We start from the raw sequence: 24,503 nt of genomic DNA on the forward strand, positions 1-24,503 counted from the left end.
GCCCGATCACCGTACGCGGGCAATGCCCGTGAAAGTTAGGTTTGGCCCGATCACCGTTCTCGGGCTATGCCCGTCATTGTAGATTAAGAGGTTAATAGGTATTGAAACTTATCTCAATAAATTCCCTTCGGATATCTCCGCGCTTTCATTTAAGGTGTCTCATACACCTTAAAACCCATAAGATATTCGAATATGTGACTGTTGCAAGAATTGGGAAAACTTATTTATTTTAAAAGCAATTACTACGAACTTTTTACAGCTGACTACATAATATAGCTGCTTTCTGAAATAGTCATCAGAAAGTTTGTGCTGCCACAAATATTTTTATAATTTAATCCGCTTTGTGACAACATTTTTCGTCCGCTTTCCACCTTGCGCGCACAGTTGAAAACATTCTGCTGCATAATTTAATTACATATTTAGTATATAGTTTTTATAACATTTGGAAACTACTGTGAACCTAAAATTCTAAAAATTTCATGTTAAATTTTTATTTTGAGTTGAGTTTATAAAATGCATTTTATTAAAAAAATTTGTAATGTTTTCGTCCATGAAATTTTTCAGTATTAAAATATTCATCAGATTGTTGGTTCAGTTCGAAAATAGTGCCCATAGAAAGAATTCCATCCAATTTCAAGTATGTACTATTAGCCAATTTTAAAATATCATGCGCGCAAGGTGGTAACATGGCGAAATATTTTGTCACAAAGAGGATAAAATTACAAAAATATTTGTGGCAACGCAAACTTTCTGGTTACTAGTTTCCAAAGCAGCTATATTATGTAGTCAGCTGTAGAAGGTTGGAAGTAAGTGCTTTTAAAATAAATAAAATATCCCAATTCTTGCAACAGTCACATATTTGAAGATCATGAGAAGTTTAAGGTGTAGGAGTTCCCTTAAAAGCATCAAACTTTTTTATGTATAATTACAAAGAGGTCATGAATATGTTACAAGTGGAAATTCTTGATGATCATATTGGAAATCTAAAGCTTTCTTTTTCCACAGTACCAAACTTCTGCTTGAAAAGTTCCTATTTTATATTGGGATACTCTAGAATCTTATGCTTCATCTTAATATTTAAAAGAATAGCTTTTTTGAACAACTTATATTTGTTGAACTTATATTTGTTGTTGAACTTATATTTGAACTTATATTTGTTGTTTAACAAAGAAAATATATTACACGATCAAGTTATATCCCAAAGAAGAAAAAACTGCATGCATTTATAATCAAACAGAAACAAAAACAAGTTATTTAATTTTCATGCATATAATAAGGAATCAAGAAACTCAAAATAGACGATGATCAAGAAGCGAAATCTTCAACTTGAAAAAATACATTTCTGAACCTATCTTAGTCATTATTCTATGATTGTCCGAATTAGGTCCTGAAATATCATGAACCGTTAGGCTTTGATACGAGACCACAATTAGTCTTCATTTCTTCGAAATGGAAGGATATTCAAACAGTGCCCAACATGTCCTACAAACTCTCGATTTGACAGATATCAGGCTCTGCTCACCTTGTAAAGTTCTATTGGTCTTAACTACATGTAGCACGGAATTATTTGGTTGGTATGCCATTTCGCACGCCCTGAAATTTCAATAACGCAAAGTAACGCAGCAAATCATCAAGCTAGGCACAAGTCATTAACGTTCCAAGTACTTTTACGCTGCAGAAGATGACTGCTGCCACTACGGCTATAACATTTGTCTCCCGGCATTATTGTCCTCCTTGCAGAAGCGATTTAATACTGCTGTGCTACCTCCGAAGGATGGCTGGCAGAACAAACTGCTACAAACACATGATGAAAAATAAATTCACAAGGCTAGTTAACAGCAATGCATAAGTCCTCACAGGCTACACAATCTTGTGCTAATCACCCACAAAATGAGATCACTGATGCTCCTGTGTTCCGAAAGAGATTGCTGATTGTAAGCTTAGGACTTAACAAGCACAGTTACAGTATTTCAAATCTAAGATACATCCATAATGAGAACTAATGAATAGGAAGTTTTCGGTAGCAGTATCTAAAGTTGTGATTCCTCATTGTTGGGCTATGTTGAGCTCTGCAAAATCTAACCCATGGCAAATAACTTCTAGACTCTCAAGTGGTAATCATAACTGGTGAAATAGAAACTAGATTCGCCAGTTCCATTCGCAGCCACACGGAAATCTTACGCAACACCATTCTAAGAGATAAAGATGATGACACACTTCCAAGACTAGTATTTGCAACGGACGAGTGGACAACAAACCTGCCACATCGAATCGGCTTGACAATACCCATTTCGATATTGAACCATCCAAAACTCTGACCATTTGGCAAGGTGTCACTATTTGTACACTGAGGATATGCTACGGCATGACATTCTTGCATAAAGATGTATGTATGCTGACGTCCATCTTCGACTTCTGCTTCCACTACTCCATTTCACATTTCTTTCCTGAAAGCACTACCTCAAAACGCGACCAAAAATTGAGTTATCACGTTGTATTTCTTCCTGAAAACGCCATTTGACGAATTTGTATATGATAATCTATTAAAGTTCTTATTAATGTTTCTTGTTCGTTTTCCGGGCATATTAAACTGCAAAAATACACACTTCCCGCACCCGTGATAGCATTCTGAATGGCTGTTCTGGCTAACTGCTTTAACTAATCGCGCGGTTTTTGTGACTGCCCAAATTTAAATTCTTTTAATTGTATCACATGATATATGCATCCATTCTTGTTGTATTTAAGGTCTTCATGATGTACACAGTGTTCAACATCGTGCGACAAACAACATTTTCCGAAATTTGACACTTTTGACAAACATATACTATTTAAATTTTAGCATTTGCGATTTTTCGAAATTTTTAGACATCCGTCTTTTTCGTTTTGCGACTACAAAGATTTTTTTTAATACATCGTAAAATGCTTTTATGTTAAAATAATGAATCAATTAAAATTAATTTTTATTAAAAAACAGCTTATTAAGGCTTAAATAGAAGTTGGCATCTAGCACTTTTGTTTGCATGTGGGTTTTCTTTTTCAAGGCTCGACAGCCTGACGCCAGTATAAATAGAAAGGGGTAGGGGAAGAGGAAAAAGTGAGAAAGAAAAAAAATCCGCTTCGGGATCCCTCACCTTCCCCCCTCGTCCGCCGTGCGTTTTGTTGTTTAAATCTATCCCCCTCTAATTCTGTGGTGATAACGAATTGAACAAAAGAACTTACAGCTTGCGCGCCATATATTGGGCACCCATAGAGAGAAAGAAATGAAACTCATTTTCCTGATATAATATTGTTAAGAATTAAGCAAAGGAAATGACTCAAAAAGCAACGGCATTTTTCTAAATAACAGCCCAAATTTAATAGTGAAAGAACAAGGCTTTCTTCAGTAATAAGAATCTGAAACAAATTCACCACGCAGAACGGAAATCTCACTGAAACGCATTCCTCTATTGCAATGTTCACAATTAAGGGGAAAAAAACAATTAATTAAAAAAAATTAACCACCAACTCAAAAAATATTGAGTACAAAAGCGCTAACAGCCTAAACGTCAGGAATCTCTTAAGAATGGATATGTACAAACTCATTTAAAATAAGTTATATTATAATAATTATAATATAAACCTAAATTAGATGAGAACAAACTAAAAAAGAAATGGATATATAAAAAATTGAAAATGAACAATATAGTTTTAAAATTTTAGTTAAAGCTAAGATACATAATTAAAAAGACTAAGAATCGAATACAGTCTATAACTTACGGAGCCGATAGACAGTAAATTTGTGATGACGTCAGAGGTCATATGAGGTCATTATGACGTCACAAAAAATCACGTTATCTCTGACGTCATTTGTGATTTTTTGACTTATTGAGTCTTCTTTTGCTACTTTAGGTGGAAATTTCTGGCACCACTGGGTGTACATTTCCTTTGCAAGAAAATTCATAAAGCAACTAAAGTTTCACTTTAAGATGCATAGAAACAGCAACTTCGGTTAATTCAATTTGGCAGATTATGTAAAGTATTTATATCAATCATAAAATACATTTAAATGCCTCTGTCTTATGATAAAAGTATATGTTGAAAAACTCATACTCACCTAGATTTATCAATATTTTCACTTTTCGTTACGAATACATTTGGCGCTATTATTCTAGCCAAATTGTGAGAATCCATTTTATTTCTATCACTGCTGGCTGCTAAATCATATAAAAACTGCATCAAATGTTTAAATGTATGAAGATGGGGAGGTGGCAGTAATAGGCAAGATAAAAGGATAGCAGTAATTTTTTTCTCTTCTGGTGATAATCTTTGGCACCTATAAAATGACATCTCTTTAATTATAACTAGAAAAATTGCTAAAAAATGTACAGTTATACATAAATCTCATTTCAGTCAAAATGTTTTCTAAATAATGCAATACTATGTATAAGAAATTTGATGTATACACCACATGTATGGAATATTAAATTATACGCACATTTTCCTGCCTTTCATTTAAACTTATTTCCTCGAGTTTCATTAGAGATATATTTCTCATTCAAATAATTTAGTTCTCACTTCGTGAGAAGGAAAAAATACATAAAATCTCAAAATATCTACCGGGTGAGTGCAAAAGTTCTACCCGTTTTTGGATGGCTCACATACAGTGGATGGACAAAAATATTGAAACACCTTGTGAAATGCATGTTTGAAAAGAAAGATTGATTTTAATGAAATATGTAGGTGGCGCTAGCGTTTTTGACTACTGACGCCACTTATACAACTTCGTAAATGTGCTAAACAGTTGAGTTGTTGCAGGAGTACTGTTGTGTGAGGTTGCCATTGCATTATGTCAGAGTTAACAGACTTCGAACGTGGGCAAATTGTTGGAGCACGTATGGTAGGAGCTTCCGTAAGAAAGGTAGCCGAGGTGTTTAGTGTTTCGAGTTTCACGTATGGTGTTTAGTGTTCGTGTACTGTATCGAAGATTTATTCCGCATATTTGAAAAGCGGAAAAACATCATCTGCTAAATCACAGCGCGGACGAAAGTGTGTCCTGAGTGATAGTGACAGACGATCATTAAGGGCAATAGTGACGAAAAATAAGAAGACCACAGATGCAAAAGTTACTGCTGAAATGAATGTTGTGTTACCGAACCCTGTGATTACCAAAACAATTAGAAGGGAGCTTCATAAACAGGGAATTGCTGGCCGTGCTGCAATTGAGAAGCCACTCATCAGTGATGTTAATGCGCGTAACAGGAAAAGGTGGTGTTTAAGTCATAAAGCCTGGACTATAGAGCAGTGGAAGCGAGTAATATGGTCTGACGAGTCTTCTTGCACATTGTTTCCCACTTCTGGCCGAGTTTACGTCTGGAGAACGCCATCTCAAGCCTATAATACAGACTGCTTGTTGCCAAGAGTGAAACATGGCGGGGGTTCTGTTATGGTTTGGGCAGCCATATTGTGGTTCTCTGCTAGCCCCATGATAACTGTGTCAGGGCACATGACTGCCAAGACTTATGTGAACATTTTGGCCGATCAAGTTCATCCCATGGTATAAACTTTGTTCCCCGATGGTGATGGTGTCTTCCAACACGACAAAGCCCCTGTTCACACAGCTCACATTGTCCAGGACTGGTTTCCTGAGCACGAGAATGAGTTGTCCCATCTCCCCTGGCCACCACAGTCACCAGACCTGAATATTATCGAACCTTTGTGGTCTACATTGGAACGGAAAGTGCGTTCTCGTTATCCCAGCCAACATCGTTATCTGAACTTGCCACCGTTTTACAGGAAGAATGGTATAATATTCCCTTGGCAAACATACAGGAACTGTATTTATCCATTCCGAGAAGACTGCAAGCTGTTTTGGATGCCAACGGGTTTCCTACACCATATTAAAAAAAGAAACATGTTTTTTTAAAGGTGTTTCCATATTTTTGTCCAACCCCTGTATAAATGCATCGTGTCTCGCACAATTAATCATCTCAAAAAAATATCAGAAGGTGTTTGTCGGGTTTATGGGAAGGATGCAGTAGACGAAAGCACATGTCGTCGATGATTTCGTAAATTTACAGAAGGATACAGAAGCTGCCAAGATCAGGCTAGGAGTGGATGGCCATCGCACGTTGGAGAAGACGATATTGACCAAGCCAAATAAGGAACAAATCTAACCCAACCTTACAAGAACTAGCGGAGACCTTCAACGTACACCGGACAACGGTCGAGGGAGACGGCTGGTTAAGTTGGGTTTTACGAGAAACTTGTATCTTTGGGTTCCACATAACCTGACAACTAATCAACGGGATGAATGTAACATTATATACCGTAACATAAAGCGTCGTAGAAGTGTGTGTCGTCCTTCTGATCCGCCAGCACCGACTTCAGAAGCCGAACTTCATCCCAAGAAGGTGTTATGGAGTGTGTGGTGAGATTTTCAAGGAATAATTCACTAGATCCTGCCACTCAACCGAATCACTGCTGCCTTCTACTGTCTACAATTACACAGGCTGCATTCAAATTTGCAACAAAGTGGCCAGGTCTCATCAGTCGTCCCGGTGGCGTAATGGCAGACCGCACATTGAGATGAACAGTGTTAAGCGAATTTCGCTTACTGCGCATGCTTGATGGTGTACCTTTGGCGCGGGGAGAAATATTGGCGACTAAGCAACCCTACGTTAGCTTATTCGTGATCTCCATGGCTGTCGAGTGTGTTCGAGTGATGTTTAAAACTGCAATGTTGTGGAACTTTGCTTATTAGTTATTTTAACGTCCATGCCGATTGCACTTGCTTATTTTTCTAATATATGTTTCATGTTAATTTGTCAATAACAGTGCATTTAATATTTGCTAACATATGTTCGTAATAATTCGTTATTTAAATGTAATTTGTTTACATGTTACTATTCAGTAACTGTAAACTGGAGTATCTCGCTTAATTTGTTAGCGTATATTCGCACTTTTATTTTCTCATTTCAAAGAATTTAATAACTAGCATTAAAGAATTGTAAAATTTCTTCAGTGTTATTTGCAAGCACTTGTTATATTCCTCAGTGTTTCTTTATGTATGTACGAATGGAACGTATGGTAAATCCTGAATTGTTTTTATTGCTTAAAAGTATAATGAATAAATTTTCAACTATTATATCCTAAATTTCAGTCTTTTTCTGAACGAAACTTTGTACAGTTCCAAAGGAATGTGCAGAATTTCATAAGTATTATATTTTACATTTTGAATGTAAACACTGCTTCACATTACTTCGCAATAATTTCAGCTTTCTAGTTGTTTGAGCAGTATAGCAAAAAATTGTATTTTAACACAGTAATTAATTTACATTTACATTATACTCTACGAAGATTTAAACGCCAGATTTGTTTACAATTAGATGGCGATACATCTACCATATACCGTATTTATCTTCTTTTCAAATCGCGCCAACATAGTAATTACGCAAAATTGTTTTCTGGGCATGCGCAGTATGCGACATTCGTTTAACACTGTTCAACTCAATGTGCGGTCTGCCATTACGCGTCCCGGTGTTATCCTTCATCATGATAACGCCAGACCCCATGCTGCTATCATCACTCGCCAAAAGTTACTCGGCTTCGGTTGGGAAGTTTTACCCCATCCTCTCCTATTCTCCTGACTTGGCACCAACTGACTGTCGCCTGTTTCGTGCGTTGAACAATTCCTTCAGTCAGAAAATCGTTGATGATCTTGATGCCCTGAAAACTGTTATACAAGCCTTCTTTGACTCGAAGCCGCAGGAATTTTACTGCCGTGGGATTCATCTCCTACCAGAAAGATTTCAAGAGGTCATAGATAACAATAGGGATTATGCACAATAATAGGTACTGTTCATATTGCGTTTATTTTCTCTTCTTTATGGGTAATGGAAACGGGTAGAACGTTTGCACTTACCCAATATGTTAAAAATTCAAAGATACAGAAAAACATAAAACGCCAAATACAGTTAAAAAAATTCAAAACATTTTTTAAAATTAAAATTACACTTTCTGCGCAAAAACAAGCCATTCGGCCAGCGGAATAAAAGGCAGATTTTCTGGTGCATAAACCAAAAGTTTACTTTTGGTCTCATCGGCAAAAAAATACTGAAGGTGTAGAAACTGGCTTAATTTGTTGCGGACGCTGCGCTGAGTCAATATATGGGATAATTTAAGAACTTGCTCTTGATGAAAATACTGAAGTCAATGTTAATAAATATGTTAATAAATATGTGATTAATAAATATGTTTATGGGGATTTGAAAACCCCCATACCGGCAATGTTAAATTGGCCATTTTCGATACACCTTTTCTCAAAATCTGCTGTAGATACACGCTTGAAATTTTTTGTTTAATTAAAGAATACCCACCTGATTATATTGAACTGAGCTCTCTAGCGGCTATCGCAAGTCAAAACAGCCGGAGTCCTTTGGTATACCGAATTCAGAAACAGCTTTTGACAATGCCTATTTCGCAAAAACCCACTTTAAAATGAGTTCCCTCTCACACACGGATTCAAGGCAATGAAGCCGCTGACCTACTGGCCAAGCAGGCAGCCAACTGCACGGATATATTACTCGTAGAAAAACCAACTAAACTTCCTTGGTCTCATATTAAGCGAACAACTTTGACAAGTCTGCTACAAAATTGGCAAAGTAGATGGACAGAGGCAGAGGTAGGACGAAGGACATTTCGCTTACTGCCAAAAGTTAGCATGGAAATAAAGACCCACTGTGCTAGCCTAACACAGTTCTTGACAGGTCATGGACCATTCCCAGTGTACCTGAACATATTCAGACTTAGGGATACTCCTTTCTGCGAATGCGGAGAGGAAGGCGACACGGACCATTATTACTTCCATTGTGTACATACGAGAACCTGGCACTTGAAGAAACCAGCGGACTGTGCCTGGGCAATGTGGACGACTAACACACTCAAAAACAGAATAGCCCTTGATAAAATAGAGAAAATGTCAAGACACTGCCTAAGCAGAAACAACCGTGGCTAATATTATAATGTTGCAAATGTTCAGAACATAAAGCAGATAACCAGAATAACGCTTAGTGCCTTGCAGTTATCAATATGTAAAAACGGTTATTAGTATATAATATTCAATCTTGTTACTGAACGGAATTATATATGAACCAAACGGAATTATATACGATCACGGCGGGATCGTATATAATTCCGTTTGGTTCATGTCCGTGGTCGGAAGCCATCATAGCGGCACTCACTCACTCACTGAACTGAGCTCCTCGAGGTCTTTTCCTACTTTAATAGCTTAAGAAACAATAAAAATATTGATTTTGAAAATCCCTTTTTATGCTATAAAGATTTCGCACAATTATGTAAACCTGTGATGAAAATTATTAACGGTGAGCGCCGGGCAGTGGGAATCAGTGTACGATTTTTGCATTTTATTGCCATCACTATTTGGTCTATTTTACTAATTTGTTGTCACCATAGTTTGTCTCTGTTGTTCGCGGTTTTTTGTTTTTTTTTGTTTGTTCGTTTTTGTCTTCGGTGTCTCCTCTTGTCTAAATATTTGTATTTGTTTTCTTTTCTTCACTTTTATGTTTATTATTATTTTTAACATATGACTATTTTCATTTAGATATTTTATGTTTCATCTGTTGAAATGGGCGTAGCCTGTCATGACCATTAGACCAACTTGTTTGGTTAGGTGGGTCGGGCTGCGCCCGCTCGTGATACTGAATTGAGCTTTTGAATTATTTTGAAATTTAGAGTAAATTACAGAGTATTTTTTTAGGCATAGTAAACTTAACTTTTCTCACGAAAAAAAAAAAATTTTTTTCTTAATTTACCACAAGCTCATATCAATAAGTATTAGGAAACATAATAAATAAGCCATAAAAATTTTAGATTTTAGATCTGTGAGGAGTAGTTACTGAGAAAAGGTACACTGCGAAAAAAAAGTTATAGTTTTATATGTCCCGTTCTACTAGGCCGATCCAGTAGAAAGGTAGATATAGAACTGTCACATTTTATTTTTTATTTTATTTATTTTATTTTTTCACCGTATCTCATTTTTAAAAGCATTCGATGATAAATTAACCCCTTAACTGCCGCGGAAAACGTACAATATTCATTTCCCAGTGCCACGGTTTTTCACACAGGCGAGCGTAGTTATGCTATGTATTAGGGTTATGAGATGTATTAGGGGGAAAATAAGTGCAAGTTTTACTTTTTAAGAGCAGTTTACTTTCACAAAATAAAGAATAAAAGAAAAAAAAATGAATGCACAAATTTTAATGTTTTGAGTAAAAGTATAATAAAAAGATGTAAGTATAATAAAAATTATGTTTTTATAATAAAAAAGATCCCTAAAATAGAATTTTGATCAATTCATTTTTAGACCTGTAATGTGCAATATCAGGTTTGAGTGTTAATACCTTGTGAAATCAGTATGCCTAAAAAAACATATATTTCTTCTGAACTGGTTGAAGGCCACGATTTTGTTCTTCATTTTTCGTTTGCAAGGTGTTGGGTACTCGTCTACAAAACGGTTAGTTTCTGTAACACTATGAAGCACGAGCAGTTCATCAAAAAATAGTTCAAAAAAAGATAAATTGGTTTGAAACATCCGTTATATCTTTCTTTATTCCTGAAATTTACTACAAAAAATAAACGAAAACGGAAGAGACAAAATAATAAAAAAAAATTACGTTTTACTCAAACAACACAGTCATTACTTTCACCGCTTTAGATACACCCCTCTCTCCAATTTCTCCCCTCTCTGCTCTGAAATAGTATCCTCCTTCGCATATTTTGTCAAGGTCATTGTGGTGTTGCATTCCAAAGCTTTGAGAATAATTTTAGCGCAAAGCAAATGATAGTAGTTTGGAAGGGCGTATATATACGCTCGCGGCAATTAACGCGTCGGCTGAGCAAGGCGTATATATACGCCCGGAGCAGTTAAGGGGTTAAAATTAAATTTTTTACAGTTATAATTTTCATAGAGATTAAAGAATGGTATTTTAGGAACTAAAAGTGTAAAAAATTTGAAAATGCAAAAATCCGAAATTACCATTTTTCGAAAAATTTTGGTTTCTAAAACCCCTTAAAAATGCATAATAACGAAATATATGTATAATTTAAATTTTAGCCCAGAAGGGCTATTAATTTCGTTTTGCCATTTGGCGCCGAAACCTTTAAAAGTCTGAATCACTTTTCAAATTCTTGCCACAATACATTATCGCCCTGTATTATATTTAAAGAAAATAATGAAAATCTGAGTATGCATGTTTCTTCCACTGTGATAAAACAACAGTACCTAGAGCAAATCAATTTTGAATAATGTAACCAACCGAATACGGTCATCTGGAAGACCAAATATGGAATTTGTTTTATTATCGTCTTCATATTTTATCATACATTAAAGAATGTTTTATTAACAAACTCAATGATTACAAAGCGAGGAATGGCAGAACTGTACGGGGTAAAAATTATCTCCAGTGCGCGAGACTATGTTATCGGAAATTCTAAAAATATGCTCATTTTAAAATTATTTTGCGATATTGTTGAGTTTTATGTCTTAAGTGCGAAGAACACGATATTTAATAAATAAAGGTAACACAAAAAAAAAAGATCCTTTCGGGCATAATATAAAATCTGAAACCTTTCAGATTTTATATTATGCCCTACTGAACAGATTATCTAGGTAATTTGAGAAATGAAACAATTGTCTCGGCTTTAACGGATCACCCTAGATAAACTTCGGAATAATTCATTTCCGCACATTAGCGGAAACGTATCCCAAGTCGCGTTTAATTGTTTAGTACTTAATTGGTTCAGAAATAGACTACGGCAGAATGAGACTTGAATCTTACAATTTGGTTTTTCAAGCCGAATTGGCTGCTATCATATTTGCTTTTAAATGGATTGATAAAAACCTGACTGTTAAAACATCTATTGATATATACAGACTCATTATCTGGTTTGAAAGCGCTAGCAGATGTTGATAATACCAATACTTTAATCTTGTATACAAAAGATCCTGTAAAATTCGAGGAAATACATAAAATGAAAATGAACTGAATGAAAGCCTGTACTGGTGTCATATAGGCAATGAGCGGGCACACATGCTGGCCAAAGAGGTTGCTATGGGTAATGCCGGGGATGAGTTCGATATTCAAGCTTAAAAAAACAACTGTTATTCTAAAATCAATGATTTCTATTATGATTGCTGGAAAGAGAAATGGAACATTTCGGGAGAAACAGGAAAGATTATTTGTTGAACTTTGAAGTTTCTAAAAATATGAGAATGATATGCGATTTTGATTACAATCAAATAAATAAGCCAGACGGGCGCTTTCTGGCGTACCTGAAAAGATTTAATTTACAAAATAAGAGTCTTTGTAGTTTTTGTAGTGATGAAAGCAATGCAGGACATTCGTCGAAGACCGAGTATTATTGCAACATATTGTAGAAAACCATGGTAACAAAGAATTTCTGCTTCCGCAGGAAAGTTTAGATTTGGAAAGGATTTGATGAACTTGATAAATGGCAATAGAACAATCCTGAGAATTTTGACTTGATGTTTTTGATTGCATTTCTCTTTTAATCTGTGTTCTAATCTTTTGTTTTAATCTTTGAACAACATTTTTGTTTGTCTATTTTGTCTAATTGTACTTTTGTTTGACCTAGTGTTGGGTGTGCTGCGTTAACCATGAGACCGATTATTATCGGCCAGGAAGGTTGCAGCACACTCGTTTATTAAATTACAACCCAAGCCGCGCTTTCTAGACATGAGAAACGCAGGCCACATTTCGTCAATCAACCCAGTAAAGCGGAAGATATACACTGGTTATCATAAATTAAGGAAAAATCACAAAAATCACGATTACTGAAAAAGTTACATGTAGAATTTAATGAAACTCACCCACAATATACAATACATAGTAAGGTATCAAATAACATAAAAAGAAATTATCAGACAAATATAGTAGTACAGAAATTAGCACATGTATAAAATGAAAAAATCGAAGGTGTCAGTTTGCTATAAAAAAAGTACCTTCAACATGGAATATGATCGCCTCTAGAAGCAATACAGCACATCCAGCGATGTGTGATGCTTTCAATTACGCGGTCTATCAGTTCCACAGGAAGCTGGAGGAATTGCTCTCGCAAAGCAGTTGCAAGCGTGAGAAGGGTCCGAGAGGGCGGATTAAGAGCAGCTAGACGTCTCCCTAAATCATCCCAAACGTTCTCGATAGGACTGAAGTCCGGGGATCGAGCTGGCCACTCCATGCGCATAATTGTTTCCCTTTGAAGATAATCATCTAAGATACGAGCCCTGTGTGGTCTTGCGTTGTCGTCCTGTAACAGGAAAGCATCACCTATTGCCCCGGCATATGGGCGTACATAAACATCAAGGATTTCATCTCTATAAATCTGAGCATTCACCGTTCCCCTTGGAAAGACATAGAGGTCTGTGCGTCCACCCAAAAAATGCCACCCCAAACACAGACACTGCCCCTTCCGTATGCATCTTTTTCACGAATGTTTGACGGATGATAACGGGTTCTAGGTTCTCTCCATATCAAATAACGCCTACTATTGCTTTCTAGACTAAACCTGGAATCATCCGTAAAGAGAACTGCGCTCCATTGATCAGGCGTCCAGTGGACATGTTGCTGTGCCAACTGAAAACGGTCCCTCCTATGGCGTGACGTGAGCGGCACACAAATGGCTGGTTGCCTCGCATACAGACCACCTTCGTGAAGCCTTCTACGCACAGTTGACGTTGACACGAAACTTCCGGTGGCTGCAGCTAGGGAGGATCTAAGAAGAGTCGGAATAGCGGTTCTATTCCTACGTGCACATAATGTGAAATATCGGTCATCGGCGCTCGTCGTAACAGTTGGCCGTTCTTGGCTGAACCTCCTAGATGCTGAATCTGTGGTTTGAACTCACATTTAGCCATCTGGCCACTTCTGTTTGACTTTGTCCTGCTTCTAGTATCCCAATGGCTCTCCATCGCAGTTCTGCAGGCAAATGATGCCTGGAGGTCATTGTTACGAATTGGCTATCTCAGATTTCTGATGTCAATGTCACAGTGAAGTATGTGGGCTTGCTTTCAAACATGGACTTTTATGCTCCTCGCATAAGACGTATTCCGAAAGCAGCGCCACTAATTTGCATATCGCAGTTTTACTCAGCTACTCTTATTGGCAACATATTCAAATTTTACACGGTTTGGCTTATTTTTGAGGGAGTTATCGATATTTTTATGATTTTGCTTTAATTTATGATAACCAGTGTATTAACTGTACCATTTTTCTTTGCGCAAGGTGTACAAATTGCTTCACTTTCATTATAAAGATTAACGTTACTTGAGTATTATCCCATCTACCGTAAATGTTGTCTACCATTTAACCACGGAAGTTGATAAAGAGTCTGTGAAAGCTGATCCAGTCGTTCTTGCGAATTCTGAAGGAATTGATACTTCTAATAAATAATCAGCATTTAAGCCACTTTGTAAAGCTTCTGATTTCTACTATTCTGTTAGGTAGAAATCGGAAGGATCTTCAACTTCACCGAAAATTATGTTTAGAAGGCTATGACTACAAGTTTCCCCCAGGAAAATGTTCCAATATATTACTGTGTTGTCGGCCATATTCAGCCGACACTATCATGCCCATTAATACTTTGACTGCCGCGTTACCCGTATTCGGTGACGGCAAAACTTCTCATTAGGCCACGTTCTCAATGTCGGGTGACAGTTCTTTGAGTACTTACCAGGGTTAGTACGTATTTGAAAAAAAAAATTATTGTTGATGGTTGAAAGAAATGAAAACGATTATTGCCGACAGCCCAATCCATTCCGTTCACTAAACGAAATTTTGCTTTCTTCGGTATTAACATTTCTTTCTTCCTAACAACCAATTCTCCAAACATGTAATGAGTAGTATCTACACCCCATTTATCAGTATTCGAATCAGAATCTAAAGATGAAATTCTATTTATACACCACCCAACATTAAAAATGTAATACCACGAAAGAGTGGCTCGAAAATTACGCGGAGTTTAGGATTGATCCACGTCACAGAGTTATGCGAATGATGTGAAATGCTCAGCATTCTAGAGCACGTTGAAGAAGATATAAGGGAAGGAACCTGCAGAATGTTCAAGTTCCATGCCGTTATTTCTGTCAGGGAAATCATCATAGGAAACTAGTTCATATCTCAGAGTATGCATGTAATAGCAGAAAATGCCAGGCCATTGTCAACGGAGGCAGTTCCAGCAGACAGACAATTTTACGTTGGGGCATCGTGATCGGCCTGAGAGGGGCAAGTTAGTCCATTTGCATATCCTGGCATTGCCGCGTTCAGAAGATGTACTGTGGTAAATGGTTGACAAGGAATGGAAAGCGATTTTTCAGGACACAATTCGTAGTCTCTGTACCTAGACGTGTTGTTTCGTGTATCGCCATCCAAGGGGGTCATAGAAAACTATTCTGAACAATAGCATGAAACGCACTAGTAAGAAAAAATGGGTAATTTCTTCTACGCTTCTTAAAGAGTGCTACAAAACTGTTACACAGCGGATTTTCTGTCATGACACGAAAACACCATACATTGAACTCACTGGCAAAGACCACATCTTCTCCAACTTAGTAGGGCTTAACGACACCGACCTAAGCATTTCAAATCCTTACAGGATTCCTATCCTTAGATTTAATGACCAAAAGACAAAGTACTCTAACAAACCTTCTACGCTTTAGAACAGACTGCAAACTATGGGACACTTCTATTTTTTTACTCTGACTATGAGGCTAAAGTATCTTAACATTTATGCTATCCTTTACGATTTGATATGCAAGAACATATTTTTACTGATCAGCCACCTGACTCAACTACAGATATAGCTATTTATACAGACGGTTCTCACGCAGAAGTTGGAACTGTATGTGGGTTGTACGTACGTTATAATAACAACATCTTTCAATGGCGAAGAAGCCTGCAAAATGAAAACTCTGTATTTCAAGCAGAATTGGTTGCACTAAAGAAAGTTGTCAACTTATCACACCGTTTCTACTATCCTGTGCCAGTCTGTAGCGACTCACAATCAAGCTTAACAGCTGTAAAAGGTTATAACTGCAGAAACCAAATAGTCTTTGTAATTAAAAAACTGGTTCCTAATCTTTCCCCCGAATCAAGACCAAATTTCACACTGGAATTGAGGGAAATGAATATATTGACCCACTGGCGAAGTAAGCTGCAAAGGGTATATCTCTTCCTTCTTAATTCCGCTACCACGCTCATACTTGAAAAGAATTACCTTGCAAAATGTTCAAATTTCACTACGTACTTATAATTACTTCAAGAGTTATTCACAAAACACATTTATGCAAAATTTCTAGCTTTTGAAGCCACTTCTTCGACTTCCCAACGTTTTCTAATAAGCGTAGATTGAAATTCCCTTTCACTTGCTGCATTAACTAATCCTTTGATTTACTCTTTGCAAAATCTTATGAAGCAATTGCAAAACCGTTGGAACACCTTGACAACAGGAGGACGAACCTTTCAATTTCTACCAAAGGTATCTATGGATATGCTTTCTTACTCTTCAGCACTTACTACTTTAGCAGGTCATGGACCTTTTCCTACGTATTTATACAGATTTGGACTCTCGGAAATAAACATTTGCCAATGTGGGCAACAAGGCCATCCAGACCATTACGTCTTCTCGTGTACTTTAACTAGCCCTTTTCATGTACCCAAACCTTTAGACCAATATTGGAAGCAATGGACCTTGCATGTAATGAAGCCTCCAAGTCCATAAAAAAACTAGTGGACATTTTGCACTTCTGGGTAACACAACCAATGTTTAAATTTCAGTACTTGCTTATAATTACTTTAAGAGTTATTCACAAAAACCAATATATAGACCAATATAAATTTCTAGCTTCTGAAGCCACTTCTAGGACTCCCCAAGGTTTTCTAAAGAACGTAGATTGAGATTCCCTTTTATTTGCTGCACTAACTAATCCTTTGATTTACTCTTTCTTCTCTTTATTTAATTTATTACATTTATGTTAGATTTAATAATCTTGGATGTTAATTCTTTCAACAATGAATTCTATTGATCCTGCTATTCAGTTCACTTTTGAACTTGAGACTTGCAATTCTCTTCCGTTTCTCGACATTCTGGTCACACGTAACACATCCAACTTCAGTACTACAGTTTACCGTAAACCTTCATCGGTTTGCCTTCCACCACACTTTAAATCATGTCATCCGACTAAACAAAAGTTAGCTTCATTTTATTCCTATGTTTTCCGTGCTCTTCAAGTTTGCTCCTCCAAACTAGCCCTTGATGAATAACTAAATTATTTAAAAGCAATAGCTATTGACAGGGGCTTTTCACCCAACATTATTAATCAAGCAGTTAAAAAATTCTCTTCTCAACACACTAAAAGCCACACTCTTATTTTAGGAGATTATAAAAATTCTGTTGTCATTCCCTTCTTTCCATCAATTAGCTATAAAGTTGCACATATTTTGCAGAAATTTAACTTTCGGGTTGTTTACTCTCCCATCAATAAAATTCCAACTTCTATACTCAAGGACCCCATTCCGGATATGAATTCCTGGGGTATTTATAGGATTCCTTGCCAGTGCGGTTTAATTTACATTGGCCAAACTAAGAGAGCCTTAAAATTTCGCGTCAAGGAACATGAGGCATATGTTAGAAAAAAGGAAACACAGAAGTCTTCTGTTGCTCAACATTGTTGGTCCGAAAACCACACTTTCAGTTTTTCTGCTGCCAAAATTATTCAAAAAACATCTTCCATTGGAGAACTGGATTTTCTAGAGGCATTTCACATTCATAAAAATCTTTCTGTTCTAGTTAACGATCCTAATTCCAATCCAAATTTGCCTTCGGCTTTTAGAGAAATTATGTTTTAGTTCTGGTTTTGCCAACAGATGGCGCCACTTGCTTATTCTTGTCCAGGCTTTCTTATCTTATCTAAACATTATTTCCTATCTTGTTCATTTGCGGTTTTGCAGCTGAAGATGATGGTTCGGTAAAACCATCGAAACTAGTCCTGTGAAAATTTTGTGAATTAACGCTGATTTTTGTTGTTTGACTTCTGAATCAGTAATCTTGGATATGCTCATCTACAGTTGTTTCTTTATGACATCATTTGATCTTCTTACATGCAAGATCTATTCAATGCCTGTAAATTGATTTTACTGCAGACATAGTGTGTCAGCAGGGAAACTCATTCAATATCTTTAACTGATATTCTGAATATTAGATAGCATGATGGTATTAACTTATAGAAAACTATAAATTTTTTTGGAAACTCAACTTATATGCTTGTATACTTTAATGTAGTTGAGTTTGGGTTTTTAAATCAGTACAATGATGTATTAACTAATTTTTAATGCAAGTATTATTTCATGTACACCCCACCTTGAGATATGCACATTTTTGAAACAATACTATACTGTTGACTTTTCATTATTAAAGTGGGTTGAAGAGTTAAAATATTAAATTCTTCTAGAAAATCTCTGTTACCATGTCAATCCTATTACTGATATTATACCTTAAGCCTTTAGCTGAAGTTACATATTTTGATTGTTACGGTAATTCCAATGTTACTTTGATCGATATTTTGACTGCTTTTGGTATATGTATGATATTATTCTACCAAGTTCGACTAAACACTGGGAGTCCTGCGGAAAACTGACCACTTGTTCAGTTGACTATTCAGTAATAATACTTAACTTAAATCCTTGTTCATAAAAGCAAATTGTGTCTTGAGAATCCATCGGGGTTGCATCAGACAAAAGCGCAAAAATCATGAATACGTTACAGCGACACGCGTTTCCACAAATGACGCAAACTCTCGATCTACTCTAGCAGTAAACTCTCGTCGAACTCTAGCAGTTTGACGATAGATGGGCTAGTATGTAAGTAGCACCAAATTTAATTTATTGCATAAAAATTGAAATTTTCAATCGAAAAATAACATGTGGTTGGATATTAACTAATAAAAAAAAATCTGATGCGTACACCACATGACTTCCTTGTACGGAATATTAAATTATAGGCATTTTTTCCTGCATTTCGTTTAAACTTATTTTTTCGATATTCATTAGAGATATAATTCGCATTCAATTAATTCAGTTTTCACTTCGCGGCGCATAAAAACTCAAAATATCTTCTCAAAATTTTTTAAAAATTGTTTGGAAATTTTATGTACTTTTGTCTTGTCGCGAAGTGAGAACTGAATTAATTGAATGATAAATATATCTCTGATGAAATTCGAGGGTATATGTTTAAATAAAATGCAGGAAGAAAATGCATGTAATTAATATTCCGTTCAAGGAAGTCATGTGGTGTACGCATTAGATTTTTTAAGTATAGCAGCTATAAAATTAATGTTATAACCAATGAAAAACATTTAAAATTAATTGAAAACTAGTTTTTTAAATTTTGACACGTACCTCATAAATAGCTCTTGTAGATACAAAGGAATTAAAGGCTCCGGTAGTTCTCTTAACCATTGTTTTAAAAGCGATGCGACATCATTTGGCTCAGCGTCGTCTATGCGCTCACCTTTTTCTAATTTCATCTAGAGATGAAATAGGCGCTTAAATTACATATGAATTATAAGATATCTCCAATTAACATGAGCTTTTTAAAGGAGTCTCAATGAAAATTTCAAGAATTATTCACTGAATTTTTGGAAGTAAACATGTTTTTAAACTTTTTTTATTTATGTATATGTAATTAAATATAAAATTTTTTAATTCGTTATATTTATGAAAATATTTGATTTTTTTTAAAGTTTGATTCATATATCAAATTAGCATCTTAAGAAACATCTTTGGTGCAGACGTTTTAAATTGTTTGGGCAGTTACGTTACTTTACACCACTCACCATGTCATTTATCTTTCACACAATTTGGAAGTTATACTAGTAGCCGAGAGGTGAAAATCACTGAATGCTGTTAGTTCGACCTGTGTTCGTTTTAGCTTGGTTCATTGGATTTGGCAAAGCACACAGAAGCTATTTGCCTAAAAGGTGGGATGTCTTCGTAGAGGGCTTTCAAAGGGAAACTGGTTCTTATCCACTTCTTATCCACGTTGAATATGGGAAAGATAATGAAACGCCCATGCATTCAAACCCGTTCCTTTGAAATCGAGCGAAGTCGAACTACCACTGTTCAGCGACTTTACCATACGTCTTCGGGGAACCTCGACCCGGGTTGGAACCCAGGGAAACGAGCTAATCTCTTGGTTTGTTTTCCTTATGTGTAACGTGATTTTAATTCATTTTGCCTTAAAAGTTCTCCACGAAGGCATTGCTCTCCTGAAACAGGTAGTCCTCCTGTACTCAAACTAAGCTGACCTGGTCGGTTTTCAAAGTGTAACCTTTCGACAAGAAATAAAATCTGTATCTTTCAGATTATCTCTGCTTCAAATAAAAGTATATCTTAAGATTTGAAATCAGTTTTTAATTTTTCAGATATTATCTGCCTGGTATAATTTAATACACTATACGTAATTTGCAATATATCCAAATAACAATTATGATCACTTGCAATTTTATACTAGTTAGATATTTCTAATGTTTACGAAATTTGCAGATGTTACGTAATTTACGTAATGCTCTGCATCCGAAGATCTCAGTAGATTGTAGTGAGGGCTTATTTGATTACGGCAAAGCCTCGATGACTATCTTCCTGAGGGGAGGGATGCCTTCAGGGAGGACTTTCTGAGGGAAAGTGGCTCGTGTATATGTTACACGTAGGAAAAATCGCGAAGACGCCCATGCAGCCAGCCAGTTCTCGGGATGCGAACCTCAAACCGAACTAGCAATATTGAGCGACTGCACCGCTCGGCCACTAGTAGGCCCGTTTTCAGTGAGGGAAACTGGTGCCTATTCATAGAAGTTAACACATAGGCAACCAACCTCTTCCACCGCCAAGACCGCATACCTGGACGAATTTACCAGTTTTTGTGGCTTTAACCACTCATCTACTGGTTGCACTTTCGTAGTACGGACAACAATACATTTATCTCCTACTTGAAAAAAATCCATAATTTTGTATTCGAGAACCGATTTTTAAGCACGAATATTTAAAAAAAATTTTTTTTCAAAATCATTTTAGGCTGCTGTGATATCATGCAACTTGATAAGTGTGGTCATAGAAACAAAAAAAAAATATCTTTAATTTATTCCTCTCCAGAAAGAGTGCTGTCATTACGACCAAAAATCATGGTGGTCCCATCGAGTGTGCAGCAAAGCTGAGAGTCTTCATGGCGGCAGAGCTGCTCACCCATTGGTCTCCTGTCATTTCGACCAAGTATGAGATCTTTCGTTTAATTTTCATATTTAATCAAAGTGCTTAAAAGTTTGAAACATTCAATAGCAATAACTATCCTTTTTAGTTTATAGGGGCTTTGTCCTCGAGGGACTATTTGTTTCGTTTTGCAATTTTGTGTCGAATCACTCTGAACGTCCGTTTCACTTTTCAAACTGTTGCCACCAAATATTATTCCCCTGTATTATATTTGGATATTATATTTGAAGAACTTATATAATGAAGAATCTGCATAAATGTACAGTGAATGGACAAAAATATGGAAACACCTTGTGAAATGCATGTTTGAAAAGAAAGATTGATTTTAATGAAATATGTAGGTGGCGCTGGCGTTTTTGACTACTGACGCCACCTATACAACTTCGTAAATGTGCTAAACAGTTCAATTTTTGTCGGAGTACTGTTATGTGAGGTTGTCATTGCATTATGTCAGAGTTAGCAGATATCGAACGTGGGCAAATTGTTGGAACACGTATGGTAGGTGCTTCCGTAAGCAAGGTAGCCGAGGTGTTTACTGTTTCAAGAGGTACTGTATCGAAGATTTATTCTGCATAATTGAAAAGCGGAAAAACATCATCTGCTAAATCACAGCATGAACGAAAGTGTGTCCTGAGTGATCGTGACAGACGATCATTAAGGGCAATTGTGACGAAAAATAAGAAGACCACAGCTGCAAAAGTTACTGCTGCAATGAATGTTGTGTTACCGAACCCTGTGAGTACCAAAACAATTAGAAGGGAGCTTCATAAACAGGGAATTGCTGGCCGTGCTGCAATTGAGAAGCCACTTATCAGTGATGCTAATGCCCGTAACAGGAAAAGGTGGTGTTTAAGTCATAAAGCTTGGACTATAGAGCAGTGGAAGCGAGTAATATGGTCTGACGAGTCTTCTTTAACATTGTTTCCCACTTCTGGCCGAGTTTACGTCTGGAGAACGCCATCTCAAGCCTATAATACAGACTGCTTGTTGCCAAGAGTGAAACATGGCGGGGTTCTGTTATGGTTTGGGGAGCCATATCGTGGTTCTCTGCTAGCCCCATGATAACTGTGTCAGGGCACATGACTGCCAAGACTTATGTGAACATTTTGGCCGATCAAGTGCCTCCCATGGTACAAACTTTGTTCCCCGATGCTGATGGTGTCTTCCAAGACGACGAAGCCCCTGTTCACACAGCTCACATTGTCCAGGACTGGTTTTCTGAGCACGAGGATGAGTTGTCCCATCTTCCCTGGCCACCACAGTCACCAGACCTGAATATTATCGAACCTTTGTGGTCTACATTGGAACGGAAAGTGCGTTCTCGTTATCCACCGCCAACATCGTTATCTGAACTTGCCACCATTTTGCAGGAAGAATGGTATAATATTCTCTTGGAAAACATACAGGAACTGTATTTATTCATTCCGAGAAGACTGCAAGCTGTTTTGGATGCCAACGGGTTTCCTACACCATATTAAGCAAAGAAACATGTTTTTTTTAAAGGTGTTTCCATATTTTTGTCCAACCCCTGTATGTATGTTTCTCGCATTGTGATGAAACAACGGTATCTAGAGACATCCAATTTTGAATGAAGTAATCGTACTGCGAATATGGGCATCTGAAAGCCCAAATTTGGAATTTGTTTTATCATCGATTTCATATTTTGTAACACTTGAACGAATTTTTTGATTAACAAACTCGACGATTTCAAAGAGAGCAATCGCAATACTGTGCGAAAAAAAAAACATTTTTATCTCCTGCGAGCGAGACTGTGTATCGGAAATTCTAAAGATATGCCCTTTAAAAATTATATTGCTGCTGAACTGAATTTTAGGGTTTTAAGTGCGAACCCCTAGGGCGTATTTTAAAATCTGAAAACCTTCAGATTTTCTTTCCCTCCTTTTTTTTAATATAACCTAAATTTTGCTTGCTATTTTTATCAATTCAATTGATATAATTCAAGACATTTAATTTGCATTATAATATATTCAACTAATATGCATACTACTGTAAGCATAAGAAGATATTTCTAGTGGCATATTATATACTCAGGCACTAAATCGTCCCATTTGATAAATTAAATGTACTATTTCAAGATATACAGATTAAGTAATTGTTTAAGATAGGTAATAATGTTTTAAATTACTTAATAGAAAGGTTTTTGAAAATGTTTTTAATTATGAAAAACATTTCAGAATATAAATTTGGTATAAAGTTGCAAAAATTCCATTTCATACCCTTAGATTTTTTTGTCTTGCAATAGATCCTGTTTTCCGAAGAAGCCCTTCTCTTTCTCGATATTTTAGTAAATAAGCAGTGGCAAATGCTATAAACCTAGAAGGAAATAATTATTAAGAAGCAGATCTGTAATAAACAAGCCGTATTTTGAATTTTTTTCACAATTCTCGTAAATAAAAATGAGCTTCAAATTCTTACGAAGTGGGCCAATTATAAAAATAATGAAACGCATAGTAAACACACTGAAACAGAAATGCCAATTATTCTGCGGGCAGTTAGCATGTTTAACATACCTGAAAGCATGGTTTAGCAGAAAAGAAAGGTTCCATCTTACCAGCATTGCAATATCAAAATATTTAAATTCGAATTCATAATAATAGAAAGTGGTCATAAAAAAACTTCCTCGATATATGAACACCTTGTCGTCTATCCGCCCAACCAATGCAAAATAAGTTTCAGGTATTAGTATTTGAATATATTACGCTCGAGATTATGATGATTTAAAACAATAGAGCTCTCACAGTTACAGTAACAGTGAAAACATTTAGAAATTTTCGAATGGTAACTAGTACAGGCAGAAGCTATGATGGATTTGATCTAGCTCGTCACCCAGATCACCTGATATATCAGTGTATGATTATTATTTGTGAGAAGCACTGCAATAAGAAGTTTATTATGAGACACCAGAATTCCAACGAAATAGTCGTCTGTACAAAGGCTGTCTTGTTAGCTGAGCTATGATCAGCTTTGGACTCTCTCCTCATCACGGCCAAAGGTGCCAGAAACTACGCAAGCCAAATTTGCAACAACACACCCAGAAAATGGTTTGGTTTGGGTCATGTCAGTTTCCCTTAAAACAATAGAGGCAGATAACCTTCGGGGCAAAGCCTCGAAGGTTATCTGCCTCTATTGTTTTAAGGGAAACTGGCTCGTATA

The 24,503-nt window shown here is 36.4% G+C and overlaps 1 protein-coding gene across 2 annotated transcripts in view; it reads right to left on the minus strand.

The window, feature by feature from the left end:
- LOC118199622 (uncharacterized) overlaps positions 1–24,503 on the minus strand; it is an 88,774-nt gene that overhangs the window by 41,096 nt on the left and 23,175 nt on the right. For both annotated transcript variants that reach the window (XM_035371515.2, XM_035371514.2), the window contains exons 3-5: positions 23,567–23,663; positions 19,467–19,594; positions 4,094–4,312 (exon numbers count right to left, since the gene is read on the minus strand). In XM_035371515.2, coding sequence (XP_035227406.1) covers positions 4,094–4,312; positions 19,467–19,594; positions 23,567–23,663 — 444 coding nt within the window. The remainder of the gene's footprint in view (positions 1–4,093; positions 4,313–19,466; positions 19,595–23,566; positions 23,664–24,503) is intronic.

Source organism: Stegodyphus dumicola, chromosome 12, assembly GCF_044657685.1.
Source record: "Stegodyphus dumicola isolate Sdum_Otavi_A_Nest chromosome 12, ASM4465768v1".
Classification (NCBI taxonomy): domain Eukaryota; kingdom Metazoa; phylum Arthropoda; class Arachnida; order Araneae; family Eresidae; genus Stegodyphus; species Stegodyphus dumicola.